Genomic DNA, 22,514 nt, shown 5'->3' on the forward strand with positions numbered 1-22,514 from the left:
TACTTGAGAGACGGAGCACACGCACACAGGAACAAGTGGCTAGAGGGGCTGAGGGAGAGGAAAAGGGAAAGAAGCGGCAGAGACCAACACTGGGCTCAATCTCAGGACCCCAAGATCATGACCTGAGCTGACATCAAGAGTCAGATGCTCAACCAACTGAGCCACCCAGGTACCCCTCAAATAAAAATACTTTAAATTACAAAGCATTACATGCCATGTTATCATTTGCCTTTAAAAAGAGAGCCATGGGTACTGAGTAAGAAGCAGCATGCCCCTAAGAGCCATGTCCATCCCACTTTGAGACTGTGGCACCGTTCAGTATCTCATGAGGTGGCAGTGCACATTCCTGACTGCTGCCCCTGTGAACCTTTTCTGATCTACCTTCCAGTCTGCTGAGTGCTGCCCCTGTGAACCTTTTCTGATCTACCCTCCAGTCTGCTGAGTGCTGCCCCTGTGAACCTTTTCTGATCTACCTTCCAGTCTGCTGACTGCTGCCCCTGTGAACCTTTTCTGATCTACCTTCCAGTCTGCTGAGTGCTGCCCCTGTGAACCTTTTCTGATCTACCCTCCAGTCTGCTGAGTGCTGCCCCTGTGAACCTTTTCTGATCTACCCTGCAGTCTGTTGAGTGCTTTACAGCCATATGTTGGGTGAGTCACTCATTACCTGAGACGCAGGTGCAGAAAGGCAGGAAGAAACAGTGGGAGCCAGAGCTGCAGCTTGCCCACTCAAGACCAACTTTCTGCCCCAGCATCCACTGATCCTCTCCCAGGCTGCCTTGTAAATCACACCAGCTTTACTCAAAAGGCACATCCCCACCCATCTTCCCTCAGGCCCTAATTTAAAGCTCCCAGCTTTGGAATCTTGAACTTACTGTTTAATAGAGCCTTGGAGCCTTGCTCTCCACCCAATCATTGTGTCCTCATGCAAGCTCCATATTCTCCTCAGTCCTTCACCCAAAGATGAAATGACAAGAGGATCTGCTTCCTAAACACTAATGATAAATTACTCTTTGTCATTTTTTTTTAAAGATTTATGTATTGAGAGAGAAAGGGGGTAGGGAGGGCACAGGGCGGGGGGTACAGAGGGAGAGAGAAAATCTCAGGAAGACCCCATGTTGGGTGAGGAGCCCCAGACACAGGGTTCCATCCCATGACCCTGAGATCATGACCTAAACCAAAATCAAGCATCAGATGCTCAGGGAGCCTCAGTGGTTCAGATGGTTAAGCATCTGCCTTCAGTTCAGGTCATGATCCCAAGGGCCTGGGATGGAGCCCCAGGTCAGGCTTCCTGCTCAGTGCAGAGCCTGCTTATCCCTCTCCCTCTGCTTGTGCTCTCTGACTCTCTCTACCTCTCTGTCAAATAAATAAAACCAATAAAATCTTAAAAGAAAACAAAAATACTCTGACACTCAACTAACTGAGTCACCCAGGTGCGCTGACATAAGGCCCTCTTACTTTGTGAAAGGAAATGTGGCTCTACCGCCCCCTACAAGGATCCTCTTGTTGGTTGTTTTTTTTTTTTTTAATATGTTCTTTCTTTTTTTCTTAATTAATTTTATTTTATTTTTTCAGTATTCCAAGATTCATTATTTATGCACCACACCAAGGGCTCTATGCAATACCTGCCCTCCTGAATACCCACCACCAGGCTCACCCATCCCCCCATCCTCCTCCCCTCCAAAACCCCACACCAATTCAAATGGGCAAAATTAACAGGACAGGAAATAAGTATTGGAGAAGATGTGGAGAAAGGGGAACCCCCTTGGTTTTTCTAAAATACTTTATCTAACTCTAATCTGTCCTGTCCCTAATGCTTCACTCCCAAAGGCTTGATAAAGTATCCCATAATATTAATCTTACATCTAAAATTCCATAAAGATTAATAACCTCCCATGCCTGATAGAATGAAGTTAGCTAAGGAGGTAAAGAGTGATCTCATGTTCACTGGCAAGGACAGGAGTTACCAGAGTGGTCATGTCTAAGTCATCATGTCTCCTTCTCTTTCATTGTTGCTAGTAATTATGAGATTGGAGATTGTTTGTTTTAAATTTCTCCAATGTTTATAAAAACACACTGTGTGAGAAACTATGAAATAAAAGGTACCCACACTTTGTACTCACAGTCAAATGTAAATACCATATGCTTAATGAAGATTTGGCCAAAACCATTAAAACTTTGTATGCTCTCAATCTGGAATTCCATTTATAGAGATTTAGCCCACAAATATGTTTGCACAAGGATGTACAGATAAAGGTTTTTCCTTTTGGCATGACATGAAATGTACGTAACAGCAAAACACTGAGGATAGTGTAAATATCCAGAGAGAGGACTGAGTAAAATGTGCTATAAAATAAAATTCATTATTATTCAAAATTATGATGCAGTGCTTTACAAAAAAAGTCCACAAATCTTTTGATATTCCCCCCACCAGAGGTGGAGCCAAGTCCCCCAACCCTCACTTCTTGAGAGTAGGCTGGACTCAGGGACTCACTTCTTTTTTTTTTTTTTTAAGATTTTATTTATTTATTTGACAGACAGAGATCACAAGCAGGCAGAGGGGGAAGCAGAGAGAGAGAGGGAAGCAGGCTCCCTGCTGAGCAGAGAGCCCGATGCGGGACTCGATCCCAGGACCCTGAGATCATGATCTGAGCCGAAGGCAGAGGCTTAGCCCACTGACCCACCCAGGTGCCCCCAGGGACTCACTTCTAACAATAGAATATGCATGGTGCGTGACCCCCAAAATGAGGTTATAAAAGGCAGGACAGCTTCTTCCTTTCTTTGCTCTTGGATCACTTCCTTGCTCTTTTTCTTGGTTCATTTCTTAGAGAAGCCAGCTGCCACATCATAGCGACACTCCAGCAGGCCTATGGAAAGGACCAACAACCTGCGAGTAACTGAGGCCTTTAGCCAACAGCCAGGGGAGGGTGCCACCTCAGAAGTGGGTCTTCCAGCACCAGTCGAGCCTTCATATGACTCCAGCCCCTGGCAACATCTTGGTTGTGAGGTCAGGAGAGACCCTGATGCATTACCACCTAGCTGAGCTGCTCCTGCATTTCTAATGCATAAAAACTGTGACCGAAAAAATATCTCTTGTTTCAAGCTGTGAATAGTGGGGGTAATCTGTTATGCATCAAGAGATAATTAATACATGTGGGTAAATTAGACTTCTGAATGTCATTTGCATTTTAAAAAATCTTTTGCCTCTTATCAAAGTCTTTTTGTTTCATTTATTCAGATATAGTTACCTGCTCTCTGGAAAAATAGTAATTATTTCCTAGCTATAGAAGAGAATCATTTCCATAAGCCTTAAGGAAAAAAAATAAAAAACTCTCATCAGCATCATCTGACTGACCTCACTTTCTGAATCACAGGGATCTTGATGGTGAAACCTACAGTCTCGTTTCGGAATGCAAGTTAGGAAGACAAAATCAAGAAAGATGGCAGAAGGCAAATACAAACAATTTCAATTGCTTTTAAAAGAAAAAATATTTTTGGGCACCTGGGTGGCTCAGTGGGTTAAGCCTCTGCCTTCAGCTCAAGTCGTGATCTCAGGGTCCTGGGATCAAGTCCTCAGCAGGGAGCCTGCTTCCCCCCTTCTCTCTCTCTCTGCCTGCCTCTCTGCCTACTTGTGATTTCTCTCTGTCAAATAAATAAATAAAATCTTTACAAAAAAGTTTTTAAGGGGGATAGGAGAAGAATAAATGAAACAAGATGGGATTGGGAGGGAGAGGGAGACAAACCAGAAGTGACTCGTAATCTCACAAAACAAACTGAGGGTTGCTGGGGGGAGGGGGGTTGGGAGGGGAGAGTGGGGTTATGGACATTGGGGAGGGTGTGTGCTATGGTGAGTGCTGTGAAGTGTGTAAACCTGGTGATTCACAGACCTGTACCCCTGGGGATAAAAATACATTATATGTTTATAAAATAATAAGAAATAAATAAAAATTTTTTTTAAAAAGTTTTTAACAAACTGTTACTTGGCAGTACATCATTAACCTTTGAATATTCTATTTCATATAATAAAAATTGTGCAATCTGATAATAATACTAAAAAATAATTAATGATGAGTGAGTGAATATGCTAAGAGGTTACATAATTTGTTGCATACAGTCCTCATGACAATCCAACATTACTTACTGCTACAACCCCGCTTTCAGAGGAGGAAATTAAAATTTCAGCAAGGTCAAAAAACTTGCCTAGTGTCACATAGCTGATAAGAAGCAAAGCCACAATTTCAACACCTGGCCTTAGGACTCCATAGCCAAAACTTTCAACCATGACTCTCTATTCTAAGTTATTGTGTCCCATTTTGCACACCAGCTTAGGCTTTTCGTGAGATTGTGGTTTTATCAGATAGTATCTAGGTCATTAACCAAGTACTCAGAATGTGCATGGTACACAGCTAAGCACTTAGCTGCTTTATTTCCATTAGTCCTCACAACCACCCTGTGAGGAGGGACTGCTATTATCCCCATTCTACAAATAGTTAAGCAGACCCAATAGAAGCTGGGGTGCCCACGGTCCAGAGCTCAGAGCCAAGTTTCCAACCGGGCACTGTGAATCCAAAGTCAGTTTCCACACTGTGATGTGGAAACTTCTCTACTTATGAATAATTAAGACTGCTAAATGAAGACGAGGTAGGATGCATGGGAGATGCCTGTGTCCTTCCAGAGACAACCACAGGGTTTGAAGTCTTCTGGAAAGAAGAGGAAACAAATATTCAGTCTCCACTGCCCCTGAGGGATTCAAAAGTGCTTCTGTAGGCATCCTTAGACGGGCCACGGCACTGTGCTAAATTCTCAGAGACCAAGGGGAGTGAGCTGCCGCTGCACACTTTCCATGTTTATTCATCATCCAGTTATCAGTGCTCTTGTCTTTGGGCAGAGTAATGAATCAACTGTATAAACTGCAATCAGTTTATTTATTACTCATCATTGATTATTCGTCAATTATGAATTAAGCTCCCACAATGTGCCAAGCACTCTTCCAGGAGATGGTTCTACAACAAACGAAACATAAAAATTCTTGCCCTCGTGGGACTTCTGTTTCTGTCGTTAGAAAAAAGACACAACATTGTTAAAATGTCTATACTGCCTAGAGCAATCTATACTTTTAATGCCATTCCAATCAAAATTCCACCGGTATTTTTCAAAGAGCTGGAGCAAATAATCCTAAAATTTGTATGGAGCCAGAAGAGACCCCGAATTGCTAAGGAAATGTTGAAAAACAAAAACAAAACTGGCGGCATCACGTTACCCGATTTCAAGCTTTACTACAAAGCTGTGATCACCAAGACAGCGTGGTACTGGCATAAAAACAGACACATAGACCAGTGGAATAGAGTGGAGAGCCCAGATATGGACCCTCAACTTTTTGGTGAAATAATCTTCAACAAAACAGGAAAAAATATTCAATGGAAAAAAGTCTCTTCAATAAATGGTGCTGGGAAAACTGGACAGCGATATGTAGAAGAATGAAACTCGACCATTCTCTTACACCGTTCACAAAGATAAACTCGAAATGGATAAAAGACCTCAATGTGAGACAGGAATCTATCAGAATCCTAGAGGAGAACATAGGCAGTAACCTCTTCAATATCAGCCACAGCAACTTCTTTCAAGATATGTCTCCAAAGGCCAAGGAAACAAAAGCAAAAATGAACTTTTGGGACTTCATCAAGATCAAAAGCTTCTGCACAGCAAAGGAAACAGTCAACAAAACAAAGAGGCAACCCACGGAATGGGAGAAGATATTTGTAAATGACAGTACAGACAAAAGGTTGATATCCAGGATCTACAAAGAACTTCTCAAACTCAACACACACAAAACAGATAATCATATCAAAAAATGGGCAGAAGATATGAACAGACACTTCTCCAATGAAGACATACAAATGGCTATCAGACACATGAAAAAATGTTCATCATCACTAGCCATCAGGGAGATTCAAATTAAAACAACATTGAGATACCACCTAACACCAGTTAGAATGGCCAAAATTAGCAAGACAGGAAACAACGTGTGCTGGAGAGGATGTGGAGAAAGGGGAACCCTCTTACACTGTTGGTGGGAATGCAAGTTAGTGCAGCCACTTTGGAGAACAGTGTGGAGATTCCTGAAGAAATTAAGAATAGAGCTTCCCTATGACCCTGCAATTGCACTGCTGGGTATTTACCCCAAAGATACAGATGTAGTGAAAAGAAGGGCCATTTGTACCCCAATGTTTATTGCAGCAATGGCTACGGTGGCCAAACTGTGGAAAGAACCAAGATGCCCTTCAACGGATGAATGGATAAGGAAGATGTGGTCCATATACACAATGGAGTATTATGCCTCCATCAGAAAGGACGAATACCCAACTTTTGTAGCAACATGGACAGGACTGGAAGAAATTATGCTGAGCGAAATAAGTCAAGCAGAGAGAGTCAAGTATCATATGGTCTCACTTATTTGTGGAGCATAACAAATAACATGGAGGACATGAGGAGATGGAGAGGAGAGGGAGTTGAGGGAAACTGGAAGGGGAGATGAACCATAAGAGACTATGGACTCTGAAAAACAACCAGAGGGTTATGAAGGGGCGGCAGGGGGGGGGGGGGGGTGGGAGGTTGAGGAACCAGGTGGTGGGTAATAGGGAGGGCACGTACTGCATGGAGCACTGGGTGTGATGCCAAAACAATGAACACTGTTATGCTGTAAATAAGCAAATAAAAAAAAATAAATTAAAAAAAAAAGAAAGAAAAAAGACACAATAAACAAAATAAGTACATCTATGAGAGGTAGACTGTGGCAAGTACTATGGAAAAAAAATAAAATGGGGTGGGGGGGTGAGGCATGTGGGGGTGAGGGGAGCACTTTCCATTAGACTGGTCAGAGCAAAGCTCGCTTGGAAGGTTCAAATTATTTCTGTACATAAACTGTGCTGACTCCAACAGTATTCATATACATTAAAATGGTTACATGAATAGTTGCCAAAGGGCATTTTCCTGGTACTGCTATAACTGTTTAGGCGAAGTAGATAGGTAAATCAGGTAGCACCCCAATATTGAAATAGCTATCTGAATTAATTTGGGAAAACTGGATAATCAGTTGTCATATTTTCTAAATACTATGTATTTGCATAGGATCATATGATCAGTGCCTGACTTGCATATGAAGATCTAAGCCTTTCTTCTAAAGAATCCTTTGATAACACAAGGCAAGAGAGCTAGTGAGAAGAAAGAGTGAGTTTCACAGAGATGGGGAATAACTTGCAAAAAGGAGCCCAGCCAGTCATGGCTGCTCCTCAGAAATCCTGGGCCAAACTTCTTGGGTTAGTTCATTGTCTCCCAGCTCCTGTCTAACCCTTCCAGGCCTCGCTTCCTCCCCTGAACCACAAAGGGATCATCTCTAGAAGACAGCTATGGACGACTGTGACCCCAACACCAGGGTGATCTTCCTCATCACCTTATCACTTTGTTCATAAGCCTCAACAAAGGCTTATCTTCCTCATCCCCTTCTGCAGCTAACTCCCAAAAACTTTAAATGGGAAAATTTCTTCTTCTAAGTCCATCTACTCACGAGTATTCCATGTTTACGGAGCAGTTTGTAAAGTAACTTTATTAGCTCCTCCAAACTCATTTGTGAGGGAATGGCTCACAACAAAAAAATCACGGACATTGTGTGTAAGTGTGAGTGAAACCGTGATGAGCTCTCTTAAAACTGGAGTACAGGATAGACTGTCCTTCCACTCCATTTGGTCCCCAATACACTTTGGCCCAGCACAACAAACCAAAGACCACTTCCGTCTCGCTCCCTGCCTGCCCAGCACACAGGTACTCACTGTTACGCAACATGACCTCAGAGCAATAACCAGCTTGGAGAGCAGGAGGTCCCTTTAGAACATGAAAGCCACCATTCGGACCCTTGGTAACCTGTTCTAGTGAGACCATGGCATTGATCTTGGCCTCCTTCTCGTTCCCCAACAGAAACTTTTCCTTCCCACCTCAGTGCCAGGAAATGCCCATCTGTATCTAGCTAGACTTTAACCAACTAGCGAGAACCCAGCTTTCTTTAAGTTTTACCAGAGAGGGCCAGCAACAAGCCACCGCCTCCCCCCTTCCCCTGGGCTCTTCTGTGCTATTTCACACATGACCCCCAGTCCAGGTCCTGCACCTTTCCCTCCACACCCTCTTCCCAGACTCCACCTGAAAGCTCTCCTATGCCCCACAGCCCCCAGTACCCAACACGTGTGCACACCCGAGACTCTTCCCTAGAAATAATTCTTTTTTTTTAAAGATTTTATTTATTTATTTGACAGAGCTCACAAGTGGCAGAGAGGCAGGCGGAGAGAGAGAGAGAAGGAAGCAGGCTCCCTGCTGAGCAGAGAGCCGGAAGCGGGACTCGATCCCAGGACCCTGAGATCATGACCTGAGCCAAAAGCAGAGGTTTTAACTCACTGAGCCACCCAGTCGCCCCCCTTAGAATAATTCTTTATTCAATCACTAAGGTACCCAATTCCTGGGGCTAGTAATAGATTTCTCAATTTCCTGACCATGATAGATTTTCTAGTTACCACCCTGTTATCACAACCCCACGTCCTTTCAGGAGTAACGTCCCCACGGGTTCTAGTCTAACCCTACACTGCCTTGCTTCTCCCACCTCTCCTCTGGATCACAAAAAATTGCTACCCTGATACTAACTCTTTCATTATCCTCTCCCTCACACACACACACACACACACACACACACACAAATGAGTTGAATCTTGTTTGATGTGTGTATTTGTGTAATGTGTGCTGCTGTTTAGTTTTGTGTTTGACCAATTACAAGGATATTCTGACTAACGGAGATCGGCATCCACCCACACACCCTTGCGCACACACATCCACAGCCGTAAACAGACACACGGTTCATAAACATACCTCGTTTCCTGCCGCTGTTCCCGCTCTCACTGAAGGAGGGACTAGGAAGCAAAGCGAAGAGGGCAGTCGGCAGAGCGCAGGGACAGCCCTGGCAAGCCCTTGCCCTGTTAAGGTTAATGGGCTTCAAATGCAAATAACTGCCCTGATTTCATTCTCCAGATTGTATCTCCTAGTTAATTAGTAATCATGGTCTTCTTCTGAGAACATCCCTAAGAACCTGGAGGAAGAGGTGACCATCCTGACCCCCACTGACCCCTCCAGGTGCTGAGTGTACTTTCAGCCGTGATCACACTCGGGTGCCTGGCGAAGGAACACAGACTGACTCAACATGTAGATGACTAAGAGCAAAAAACAAACCATCCCAGGGTCCCGTTGACATTTACTAGCACAATCTGCTGGCTTGTGTTTGAAGGAAATAATTCTGCAAATGTTTCCAGAGCAGTTTTCTTCTTTCCTTGTCTCTAGGAGAGCTGTCCCCAAGCATTTTTGTGCAGGGGCAGGGGGACCCCTTTGGCAGTTTGGTGCTTCCTACGGACCTCTCCTAGAATTACATTTTTAAATGAATGAGACAAAATACTACCGATACGAAAGACTCTGAAACTAATAATATATTACATGTTAATTAATTGAATTTAAATAAAAATTTTTAAAAATTTTAAAAAGAATACAGAGGAAACTAATTCCAATGAATTATTTACTAGACTATTTTTAATTGCAATATAGTAATGCATGTTTTTCTTTTTTTTTTAAGATTTTATTTATTTATTTGACAGAGAGAGAGATCACAAGTGGGCAGAGAGGCAGGCAGAGAGAGAAGGGGAAGCGGGCTCCCCGCTGAGCAGAGACCCCCCATGTGGGACTCGATCCCAGGACCCTGAGATCATGACCCGAGCTGAAGGCAGAGGCTTAACCTACTGAGCCACCCAGGCGCCCCATGCATGTTTTTCTTTAGTGATGTGTTAGCTAACAGATCTAGCAACAGGTCTAACATCTACTGCAATCTCAAAGTTGTGATAAATGGAAATAGTATCTGGATTTTATCTTCAAAATATGATACAAATGTAACTGCGGCTTCTCTTGGAACCAAATTCGTAGGTACTTCTAACACTCCTGAGGCTTGTGATCTCACTTTATACTTAAAAGACAGGCCACATTTCAGCTGGATTTTAGCAAAGAAAAATACAGATAGATTGTCCCCTGCAAGTTCACTGGCTTTCTGTCTTTCATGTCTACTTGGGAGCCATGGAGACTGTTCATCCAGTAACGTGATGACGACACCTCCTCCTCCCTATTCCCTAGACTTCACCCTCACTTAGACTTTCATGAGCCCCTGTTCTTGCTTCCGACCCCTGAAAACACAACACTAACCCCTTCCTAAACACAAGTCAGTTCAGCACGTAGGTATATGTGTGATATAAGCAAGCTTGTAGGCAGAGCAACAGCAGCAACATTTATGGCAATGGTTCCTATGCATTAGGCTGAATGACTCACATGCATGATTCCATTTCCTCCTCATCACTACCCTGTGAGGTAGCAGCTGTCACTCCGGTTTCACAGACTAGAAACCCTAGACGCAAAGAGCAACTTGCCTGAGCGAAGTTCTGTAATTAGGAAGAGTGAAACCAGAATGCAGACTCGGACAGTACAGGCAGTATGGTCAAACCTGCACTTGGACATGAACATGAGCGGTACTTCCATAACCTCATGGCCAAGAGAAGGTAGAAGTCCAGGGATTGCCATACAGAAGACAAGACGGCACTGGCTAGTGCAAAGACCACAAGTGGGAGGGACAAGAAAGAAACCGAAGGCATGGATAGATGGGAGTGAACAGGGAAGAAGGAAAGACATTTTGAGCCAAGGGATCAGCATACACAAGCCTCAGAGGTTAGAAAGAATGGGACCAGTTTTAGAAACTGCAGTGAAAAGATAGAGACGGGGAAGACGGTTGTGGGAAAGTCAGGGACACTATTGGCAGAGCACACTGGAGTCCCATCGTGGAGTCCCACTCTAGCCTGTTACCAACAGATAAGAAACTGCCCAGAGCAGTCATAAGTGTGAAATCCATTTCTGAGCTCTCTGCCCAGGACTCGAAATGCTGGTTTATCTGTCCCTTTACTACTTTAGTCAGGATATTTGGTCTCCCCACACCTCCACGCAGAGCAAGAATCTCTCAGTCAGGAATTCTGGAAGCTCTACAAGCGGCCTGTCCATTGGAGCGGCACATTGGAGGCCACCCTCATATCTCCAGGACCATGCCCTAAAGATCAAGAGAGCGGTGAGTCACCTCACCAGTTCTGATGAGAACATCTGCTGACCTGCCCTAAACACCACTTCATTCTGGCTTCCGTTCTAAACTCCAAAACGTCATAGCCTGTTCTTCAGGATAAATCTCAAGCTCTTCTTTCTCCTTAAAGCCACTTTACCATTCTTGATCCTACCATTCCAATATTTTTTTCATTATTCACCAAAAAGCTTAGCTCACTGCCGTTTCTGCATATCTGGTGCAGATTCCACCGGAAATGTCTCTGTCCTTTGTCTTCCTACATGAACCCCTCTCTCTTATTGCAGAGCCAAGTGTCAACTCACTTTGCCATGAAATTTCTCTAACTCAGTTCATGTGGATGCTTTCCCTTTTCTCAGCTACTAAAGCAACAGTACTTTCAAGAAGATAGGGTTCTACTAGATGAGTATACCCCAAAGTGTTCCGAGCAGTGCTAGCCACTCATCAAAGTCCCTGCTGGCTGAGATCCCTCAGGGGCTCCAGCAGAGCCAGACCCAGGTGAGGAGCCCCTTCTGACCGCTGAGCTGAGAGGGGCTGGCTGAGCACCAGTGTGTGTCTCCATCCTCCTAGGACCAAACGCATTGTCAGATTTCCACTGACGGAAAGAAAATTCTATAGAACAGAAAATACACACCTGCTTGCATTTTACTGGCGGTAGACTAGGGATGGATAAGAACGCTGACAGTGTCCCTGTAGCCTATTAATCTGCAACAGTTGAAAACAATGTTGGAATAAGAAAAGTCATCTCTTGGAGATGTGTTTTCATGCGAAATCTTCAGACGGTGGTTTAATGATCCCCCATTTGGTGTCATAGAAAGAGCATGATGTTGGAATCAAACTAGCCTGGGCTCGAATATCAGAGTTTCTGCTTACTTGCTACAGACTTGGGCAGTCATTTAAACTTTCTCAAGCTTAGTTGCCTTTCCTGTAAATTAAAGATAATAATGTGCATGACATAATATTATTTTGAGCCTAAGCCAAGATGGTAAATGCTTGACATCCAGGGTCAGTTTTCCAGTCTCCCCTAACTGGTCTTTTCTGAAAATAAAGTCAAATAAAACCCAGCAAGCATTGGCACCGGCTTAAATCCCAACACAACATTTCCTTCAGTTCATCAACCACCAGGAAGAGCCTCACAGGGCGGGGGCAGGGGGGCAGAAGCAGTGGGCTCTTTCCTCCACGGACCACTGACTGACAACAGAGACCAGTGCACGTCTGCCATACCAAACTGATTCCCCAGGCCGTGGGGGAAAGCCAGTCCTAGCCCAGAGCTATGGTCTGCAAGGCAATCCCCTCCCCTGCACGCACACAAGCACACACGTACGCCAAGGCACTCACACTCATAGGCTACATGCCATCCCCACCTTTCCTATCACAAATCACCTCTCACACTCACCACAACCCACAAACTTTAAGTTGTACCTCCTTCTTCTTGTTGCAGCTGAGTTGGTTTTTCTTCTTTTGTTCCAAGTAGAAGCTCTTGGAGAGGCTACCTGAAAAGGAGAAAGAGGAGTTGTTTGGGGTAGGAGTAATTTCTCTGCCCAGAAGTGTTCAGAGGAAAGGTGGTGGGGAATATGGGCAACCCATACTGAGCATTACAGCATTTCCTTCCCTTGGGAAATATCTATTAGTCAGCAGTTTGGCGCTGGCCTGCGTCCCTTCCTACCTCTTACCCCTACAGACAGAAACACGTGCACACACATGTGTGGGTCCAGGGAGAGAGTTCTCGGGAATAATACATTACCTAGGGTACAGGTGTCAGTAATAAAGTGTCAATTGTATCATACTTGTAGCTCTCAGAGCACTTTAACCTGTACTATTTCTTTAATTGCATGTCATAAAGCAGGTATTTTATCCCCATGTAAAAATGAGGAAACAAACCAAGAAAGATGACTTGCTAAAGATCCCTTGAATTGTAGCAGAGTGGAGCTCACAGACATTTCAATAGAGCATTCTGGATGTTCACAGAGTCTGAAGTCGGTGAATAATTCAGTAAATACAGAATTTCTTTTCCAGATGAAATAGTCATTCATTCAGTCAGCCAATTCCAAATTCACTCTCTACCGCATCTGCCAAAGTGGGCACTCTCAGATCCCGTCAGTTACCAACCTCTACCACTCTCACCTTACAGCTAGCCCCTTCTCTTTCAGCCCGCATCTGGAACTAGAGAGTCCCATGGGCTCCCCCACAGCTCTCCTGCCTGTGCCCGGAGAACACCTCCCCACTCCTATAAGGGAGTCCAGCATAACTCTGACCGACAGGTCCCAGCTGACTGAGCCAATCTCAAATCATCCGCTTCTCTCTCCCAGAGATGAGGATTTGAGACACCAAGTCTGAATCATGTTGCACGGGGTGCTACGTCTGGTGGTCATGTCGAGTTCCTGGGAGAGAAAAACTAGAGTTTTGCTGAAAATACGTGTTTACTCAAATGAGGATGGACTAGGCATGTAGGAAGTAGCGGAAATGAGAGACTGCTCAGATCCAAAGAGGGAACAGCGGAGACTCGCTGCCAGTATTTTTGCTGTTTCTGTGAAGACTGAATGTCATCTGAATGTCCAGGTGCAACCGAGTGTCATCTGATACTCTGGTACCTCCACCGAGATACTCTCCCTACTATCACTACCGCCACCTCTTCGACTACTGACCAGCGCCGCCGCCGCCGCCACCGTCGTCCCTTCTTCCAGATAGTTTCTGTGCGTTTCCATGCCTGGCAACCAGTCTCTGCAACCACAGGCTCTCAGTTTTCTCCCTTTGTTCAAAGTAAAGATCTTCATCAAAAATCTCTAAACACTCCCCTCGAACATAACCTCCTACTGTGCTTTGCTGGTTTTTACAACCACTTGTAGTAATCATGGGACCTTCAAATCCCCAGAGTCTCTCTGGATCGTTTGGCATTCCCATAGAAGTGTACTTTTAAGATCAGGATATACATAACCCAGGGTTATGTGGTGACCTGCTGAGAGGAACATCACACCTTTTCTGGGAAATTCCATTTTAGTCTAAGATCATTGGAGAAGGAGTAATTGGGATCAATATTTTGAATGATGAAAAATGTGATGGCATAAAGTCATAGCGTGCAAATTTACATGATCCTTTTCAAGATGAAAGACTAAATTTTACAGAGATTTTCACCTGTGATGAGATGCTAGTGAGTGTGCTTCCCCCTTGGCCCCCAGCCCAAGGGAAAACATGTGAAAATAACACTATAGAAAACATATTAAAGCCACTGACAATGCCTTAGAGTTATGCACAGACTCTCTCCCTATGTGCTTCTCTCTCCATTCCGCTCTCTGGGAATCAGCATGTCCAGAGGATCTCCCTGTCTCGGCTGGATACGAACCCTCATGGTGCCAAGGCTGCCCAGTGTTCTCCTACTTCATTGTGTCAGAGAAACAGAACAGGACTGGTTCTCATCTAATGTCTTACAGCTCTATCTGCTTTTACTGAAAACCTCCTCTTCCTTAATTCATTTTCGTGGACAAAATGAAACCTAAGAAGGGTCCCAGAGATCCCTCTAAAGGAATCCCCTTCCACAGCTCCCTGCTGAAGGAAGCAATCTTATGTATGTCCTTGAGTCACCAGATTCCATGCCTTGACCAGGGATGAGCCCCTAACCCCAAGACAGCAAGTCCTTATTTTGACCAGCCTCTTAGGAAGTTGCTTGCTGTGTGTTCACAAGACAACTTAGATTCTCTGAGTGTGAGACACAGAGAGAATTTCCAGCAGGATCTATTAGTAGAAAGAGTAAAATTACAGAGAGAGAATCAGAAATAAGAGCTGTAGTGAGACAATCTTGAACTTCCTCTCCCCATACCAGTACCACTCTTCCCACATCCTTTTGACAACCATGAGTGGACAAAATAGGCTTTAAAATGCAGGAAGTGGAGACATCCTTCCTTTTATTTCTTCTCTTGCACTTCCTGTTTTCTGCCTCTCACCTAGACAGAGGCCAGGTGGCCCTTGCCTCCATTCCACTTCCATGCTTAGACAGGAAAATGGACTCCCAGGGCCCTTCTTGTGGGCAAGAGTAATGGCGGCTCAAGCCTTTTGACTTAAAACCATAAAGAGATGACCTTTCTCACAGAAGGAGAAGCCTGGAGCAGAGTAGTTGCTGGTGTGGCTTTAAGTACTCAAAAAATTCAGGGTGAGGCCTTTGCAATTCTCCTGGCTTTTCCCTCATGCTCAGAGCTCCAACTGTAACATTAAGATGCCAGCACAGAAGGAAATAAAGGCAACAAGCGTCCCTAAAATATTCCACTCGATAACTTCTTCATGTGTTCCAAATGCTGCTCCTATCTATATGAAAGATGGGAATGCGGTTTATTTTTAGGTGGAATATTGACAACCCAATATCACAGGGGTTCTGTTGGTAATGAAGAGTGTAGGTAATTAGGAATATCCACCATGAGCAGAGCGGCAAGTTGGATATACGGACGTTGCCTATGTCAACTGTGTGCTCCAAACCAACTTGTCCTACACAAAGCTCTGCCTTCAGACTCTTCAGGGGCTGGTCTAGCTTTTAATAAACCAATATATACCCTACACCCCCATTCTACTGCTGTTCTCATGTAAGAGGGGTGACTGGCAGAACTGGGATTGGGAGCTCTTGGCTATATGCCATCTGGAAGTATTAACAAGTTTTATCTTCTTTTTGGGGTGGGGGTTGTATTTTATTTTTTTTTATTAAGTTCTGTTAGTCACCATACAGGACATCATTAATTTTTGATGTAGTGTTCCATGATTCATTGTTTGTGTATAACAGCCAATGATCCATGCCATATGTGCCCTCCTTAATACTTCTTTTTTTTTTTAAGATTTTATTTTTACTTATTTGTCAGAGAGAGAGCACACAGGCAGGCAGAGTGGCAGGCAGAGGCAGAGGGAGAAGCAGTCTCCCTGCTGTGCAGGGAGTCCAAAGTGGGACTTGATCCCAGGACACCAGGATCATGACCCAAGCCGAAGGCAGCCGCCCAACCGACTGAGCCACCCAGGAGCCCCAATACTTCCAATGACAGTCTGAATCTCACTGTGTATGAGCAGTCAAGTGAATGGCAATTAAGTCTTCCTGCTAAGATGATGTGGATTCTGAGTAGAGTTCAGTGCCCGAGCCATGTTCCAGATTGAGGTTTTGCTACTGCTGGGATCCTGGAAATCCCTAAAGCCTTTTTATCTCAGGGGTTAAACGTTAGTGTATGTTGGCATCACTTGAATGGCTTTGTCAAAACACAGACCACTGGGCTCCACCTTCAGAGATTTTGGTTCAGTGGTTCTAAGTGAGGCCCAAGAGTTTTCATCTCCCACAAGTTCTCTGCTGATAGTGATCTCCCTGATCTCGTGTAACTTATAGTAAACTTGCATTACTGGAGATCTTCCAAATGATTCTTTACTCCTTGTAGCCAAAGAAGCTGCTTAATATATCCTTTGGACTCAGACAGAAGCCCATTGGACCAGATTGAGAACAAGATCTAATGACAAACACCATATCTGTCAGAACCCTGTCTATGCTCTGGTGGTTCCAGTTGTTACCAGGTCAAATTTCACTGCCTAATTCTTTCTACTTTTAAGATGAGTGCTTTCCTGAATGGCTACACAGTAGGTAATGAGAGACTTACAGCCTTTAATCTTCAGCATGGAAAACACATTTGAATTCCAGGAGTGAATTCATCTACATTCAAGCGGGGCCTACATACTACATTCATAAGAAAGCACAAGGGATCATATCACTGCCTTGGATTTAAAGCGAATTCCTAAATAAATGAACAAAAATCTAGTTGTATGTCATATACCATGAGGAGCAAAGAATGAATAACATATAATCCCTGCTTTTGAGTAATTCAGTGTAAGTGGGGATACACACTTGTAAATCAATACATATTTTGATCGATATGGTAAGCCTACAAAAGTGGTATGGACAAAATCACCATTTTGTAGCAAAGAAGATGTAGGAAGTCTATGGGAAGGAATCAAAGAAGGCCTCAACCCAGATCTACTCGAAGAAATTCTGAGGAATTTCATTTATACTTATATTTATATACTGCTAATCACTATGTTAATCTCCTGGGTAGATAGACATTTTCTTTCAGTCAACTTCGCCAAGCCTATAGAGATCCCTCCACCTCTTTCGCTGCCAGAATAGGGGTTTCCTGAGATATGTGACTTTTCTACCTTTCCTGAGAGTGAGATGATAGTTCATCCCTCCCTTGACCTCGACCTCTACCCTGAGGTAGTTCACAAGGACTCAACTGCCATTCCCCAAAATAAACCCATTCAAACAGGAATCAGGTTGGAAAGAATGTCACCAGGCCTTTTCTTTTACCCAAATAAGGATATCCATTACACCCCAGTCTACAGATGGGTAGCTAGACTTAGAGGAAAGAACATCAAACATGAAGTCAGAATATTAGAATTAGAATTAGAATTAGAATTAGAATTAGAATTAGAATTAGAATTAGAATTAGAATTAGAAACTCAGCTTCTCACTTAGCCCTTCAGTTCCTCTGGCAGAGATACTGAACTATTTCACCTCTTGAAACTCCACTCTGTCAATGAAATGGAAGTAGCATTCTGGTCTTTAGAGGGAAAGTGTGAGCTTAAGGGATACTCATCCTACTATAAAGTAGTAAGTGGAATCTACAATTTCCATTCTGTAAAATATGGGGACACATTTTCCTGAGATTAAGTAAATGCCTGGGCTGAACCTGCTCAGTGAACAGGCCAGGAATTCAGGTCTCACAGTGGTCTGGTGCCCTCTGGTGGGGGCTGTTGAGTAATGATAGGAGGATTCTGGGTCCTAAGCTGATTTGAACATTTGGGGAAATGCCAGTGATTATAGGACTTTCCCAGCTTGTTGGGGCCCATTTCTTTGTCCATTTATCTGGGGACATTGGAGACATGGGGACTCATCCTCAGCCTCCACACTTTCTGAGAGTAAGTTACTCCCTGACCAGCATCTCCCCATCACCCCCTCCACCACACTCCTAATAACCACCATTTGAATCTCTGCTTCTATGAATTCAACTCTTTCCAGATTCCGTATATAAGTGGGATCGTGAAGTATTTTTCTTGCTGTGACTGGCTTCTTTCACTTCACATATGTCCTCCAGGTTCATCCATATTGTTGCAAATGGCAGGATCTCATTTTTTAAGGCTGAATGATACTCCATTATATCTATATGTCACAATTTCTTTATCCGTTCATCCGTGACAGAGGCTTGGGTTGTTTCCATATCTCAGCTATTGGGAATAATGCCGCAATGAGCATGGGAGCATAGATACCTCCTTGAGGTACTGGCTTCATTTCCATTGGCTATATAACTAGCAGAGAGAGTGCTAGATGATGCAGTGGTCCTGTAATTCACAGTCAGATGTCATGCACCAAGCCTAACACCAATCATGCTGTATGTGTCAGTTCAGGTAATCTTCCCAGTCCTCCAAGGTAGGAGTTATTTTGATGGTCATCTCCATTTCATATGAGATAAATATAGAAGATTCAATCATTTGCCAAGGTCACACAGAGATGTAGTGGAGGCCTCAACCCTAGAGACCCTGGTTCCAAAGGCTCCTGATTCCAGAGACTCTCAATGCAGAAGACCCTTCCTCTAGGTGCTTTACGGAACTGTGAACTCACTCACTGGGCATACTGCCCAAAGCAAGACTATGAAACATTAGCAAAAATGGCCAATAAGGCAGGAGGCTCAGCAAGCAGAGGCGCAGAGGTGGAAAGCTCCACGTCTTAGAGGAAATGTTACCATATGACAGATTGAAAACCAACCACTCAACTTCTCCTTTACTTTTCCCCATCGTTCACTCCACAGAATGAGTGAGTGGCTGGATGAAGCATGAAGGACAACAATAAAAGAACTGGAAAAGTTTAAACATTTTTAAGAGTGGGGGAAAAAAGCAGATGAGGCAGAAATGTTATAAAACAACATCCGGTCTCTAAATGATCAGCTTTCCAAATCTCCATTAAGTAACTAGCCTGAATTTTTACAAAGCTTGGAGAAGGGATCATAAAATCAGCTCAAATTCCTTTAGAGATGAAGGAGAATTAGAGATGCCAGAAAGCCCAAGCACATCAGATATTCGGAAATGTCTAAGAGAAAGTTAGACTACAAAATTACAGCCTAGTATGTTAGAGTATGTCATGTGTTAGGATATAATCCCTTATACCAGATCATCGTCATGCTCTGGTCATGCAGGAATACACATGCAGAAATACAGAATAGGGTAACTATGCTCACAAGCATCTGAGATGTGGATATGGGGTGCTATTCTTAGGATGATCAGGAAGGTCCCTCTGATAAAGTGACTTTGGAGAAGAAAGTGAGACCCCTGGGTATGTGTGGGGAAAGCAATTTGGGCAATAGAAGGGTAAGCACACCAGTCTTGAGGTGGGAGCATGCATGGGGAGTTCACAGAACATGAAGGAGGCCCATATGGCTGATATGGAACAAAGGAGGAAGCAAGTATCACGGACGACATCTGAGAAGGGACAGATGACCTGATTAGGTGTGCAGGACCCATACATAGACTACCATAAGGACTTTGCTTTTATGGTGAGAGAAATGAGAGGCCCTGAAAGCCTTGAACAGAGCAATGACATGATCTTAGTTGTATTTCAGGAGGATCACTATCGTTGCTTTGTAGAAAAATGGGGTAAGGAAGTGGGGAGTGGAAAGCAGAGTGAGCATTTAAAAGGCTTCTGCAATAATCTGGGCCAGACCACCCCCTACCCACACTCTCCGTGGTAGGTGCTGGCCTCATTCACAGTGATGATCCTCCTGCCAGCACAGTGCTTGGCATAATGATGATGTTTTAATGAAATATTTAGCAATGGTAGTCTTAACTAATGTGTGCTGATGCCAGGAGAGGAACTATACATTGATCCACATTAAAAACAAAGTCTTTAAGAGTCATGCCTCAGAGGTGATAGAAGAAGGCGTGTAAATGGAAAGAGGCACCATTTCAAACCTTAGTTCATTAAGAAGGTATGTTTTGGGGGCGCGTGGGTGGCTCAGTGGGTTAAGCCGCTGCCTTCGGCTCAGGTCATGATCTCAGGGTCCTGGGATCGAGTCCCACATCGGGCTCTCTGCTTGGCGGCGAGCCTGCTTCCCTCTCTCTCTCTCTCTCTCTCTGCCTGCCTCTCAGTCTACTTGTGGTCTCTCTCTGTCAAATAAATAAATAAATAAAATCTTAAAAAAAAAAAAAAGAAGGTATGTTTTGCCTGTTACCGGTTCCCTTCAAACCCATAAGCAAATCCTGCTCCTTTCTCCTCCCATGCAGATCCAGATGGGCATGCAAAACCAGACTTGGAAAACTGAGACCCTGTCTTGTTTGCATCCTTGATGCTGTGCCAGAGCCCTCTGAGAAGGCTGTTTGTATGGGCACACGTCGGTTTATTAAAAGCTTCTGCATCACCCAAAAGAAAGAACTATCAATCCTCTGCTCTTACAACGAGCCCTTGTGTGTATCCAAGAGATATTCCAAAGCAGCAATATATCCCTCTTCTAAGTTTTCTGTCAGAAATTTTTATGTCCTCACTTTGGGATAGATCCAGGGCAAGAGCCTGATGCCTTGTGAAGGAGAGGTCCTGGCTTATAATGTACACTGACTCTTCTCTGCCAGGTGGTATGTTGAGCCTTAGATTAACCAAGTAAGAAGAGACATCATGTTGACTCTGACTCCTGTCATAACTGTGTCCTATGAAGTCAAGAGTGCATTTCTATTCCTTTCAGCCCTGGAGTTTGCAGTGGGGATTCTGACCAATACCTTCATTTTCTTGGTGAATTTTTGGGACGTGGTGAGGAGGCAGCCACTGAGCAACTGTGATCTTATCCTTCTGAGTCTCAGCCTCACCCGGCTTTTCCTGCATGGGCTGCTGTTCCTGGATGCCATCCAGCTTATATACTTCCAGCGGATGAAGGACCCACTGAGCCTCAGCTACCAGATCATCGTCTTGCTCTGGATGATCACAAACCAAGCTGGGCTGTGGCTCACCACCTGTCTTAGCCTTCTCTACTGCTCCAAGATTGTCCGTTTCTCTCACACCTTCCTACTCTGCTTAGCAAGCTGGGTCTCCAGGAAGGTGCCCCAGATGCTCCTGGGTGCCATGGTTTTCTCTTCCATCTGCACTCTCATCTGTTTGGGGGATTTTTTTGGTAGATCAGGCTTTGGGTTCACAACTATGCTCTTCATGAATAATACGGAACTCAATTTGCAAATTAGAAAACTCGATTTCTATCATTCCTTCATCTTCTGCACCCTGGGGTCCATCCCTCCTTTCTTGCTTTTTCTGGTTTCTTCTGGGGTGCTGATTGTCTCTCTGGGGAGGCACATGAGGACAATGAAGACCCAAACTAAGGACTCCCGTGACCCCAGCCTGGAGGCCCATATCAAAGCACTCAGATCTCTCGTCTCCTTTCTCTGCCTCTACGTGGTGTCATTCTGCACTGCCCTCATTTCAGTGCCTTTACTGATGCTGTGGCACAACAAGATCGGGGTAATGATCTGTGTGGGGATCCTAGCAGCTTGTCCCTCGATACATGCAGCAATCCTAATCTCAGGCAATGCCAAGCTGAGGAGAGCTGTGGAAACCATTCTACTTTGGATCCAGAGCAGCCTAAAGGTAAGGGCAGACCAGAGGGCAGATCCCAGGACTTCAGATCTATGCTGAGAGCAGACACGAAATGGGCTCTTCATGAATATGCCTTTGATTGTTCATAAAACCTTCAGAAACCTATTCCTGTTTCTTCTGTAGGCATAAGTGAGAGTCTCTCCAATGTATGCCAATGAACCCATCCATGGTAGAATAAAATAATTAAAGCTCTATCTATGGCCTAGGCAAGAATGACACACATGGGTTCTTCAAGTTTGTTTTGAAAAATAATGAAATAGAGAGGTGAGGTACTCAGTGTAAATGCTTTGTATACTACAGATTATTTATGCTTGGTATGAACCAAACCATGACAAATCACCTATTTCTGAATACTGTCTAAACCCCAAGATAACATGATTGGCTTTCCACGTGATTTCTAAACCTGTTTCTTAAAACAAGCACTAGCTTAATATTAGAAAATATTCTCTACTATGGCAATCACATAACCCTCTTCAAGCTCCACAATTTTCATGGAAATGTAAGATATGAAAAGACAGTCTTGAAAGATCAAGTATCATCACTTCAGCTTCAAGAAGTACTCCATTAAAACTCCTACACAAGCCAGAGACTAGGGGCCATTTTGTCTGAAAATACACGGATTCAGAAATGTATACTCAACCTGCTTTGCAGTAGGAGGAAAGAGAGGTAGATATTTGCTCAGTGGGTGCCCGGGAT

At 44.0% G+C, this 22,514-nt stretch overlaps 2 protein-coding genes across 5 annotated transcripts in view; one reads left to right on the forward strand and one right to left on the reverse strand.

Moving 5' to 3' along the window:
• The window catches only part of LOC123951450 (maltase-glucoamylase, intestinal), a 97,439-nt gene extending 84,686 nt beyond the window's left edge, over positions 1-12,753 (reverse strand). The window contains exons 1-2 of one of the 4 annotated variants that reach the window (XM_046020174.1): positions 12,608-12,720; positions 11,820-11,890 (exon numbers count right to left, since the gene is read on the reverse strand). The gene's annotated coding sequence lies outside the window, so the exon portion shown is untranslated. Of the gene's footprint in view, positions 1-8,904; positions 9,060-11,819; positions 11,891-12,607 lie in introns of those variants that run through there. The other 3 variants (XM_046020171.1, XM_046020173.1, XM_046020172.1) reach the window with 3 other exon arrangements.
• Positions 12,754-20,852: 8,099 nt separating this feature from the next.
• Positions 20,853-21,857, forward strand: TAS2R38 (taste 2 receptor member 38). Its single transcript, XM_046020130.1, has one exon. The coding sequence runs from the start codon at positions 20,853-20,855 to the stop codon at positions 21,855-21,857; it is 1,005 nt and encodes a 334-aa protein (XP_045876086.1).
• The last annotated feature ends 657 nt before the right edge of the window (positions 21,858-22,514 follow it).

The sequence above is a fragment of the Meles meles genome, chromosome 10 (genome assembly GCF_922984935.1).
Source record: "Meles meles chromosome 10, mMelMel3.1 paternal haplotype, whole genome shotgun sequence".
Classification (NCBI taxonomy): domain Eukaryota; kingdom Metazoa; phylum Chordata; class Mammalia; order Carnivora; family Mustelidae; genus Meles; species Meles meles.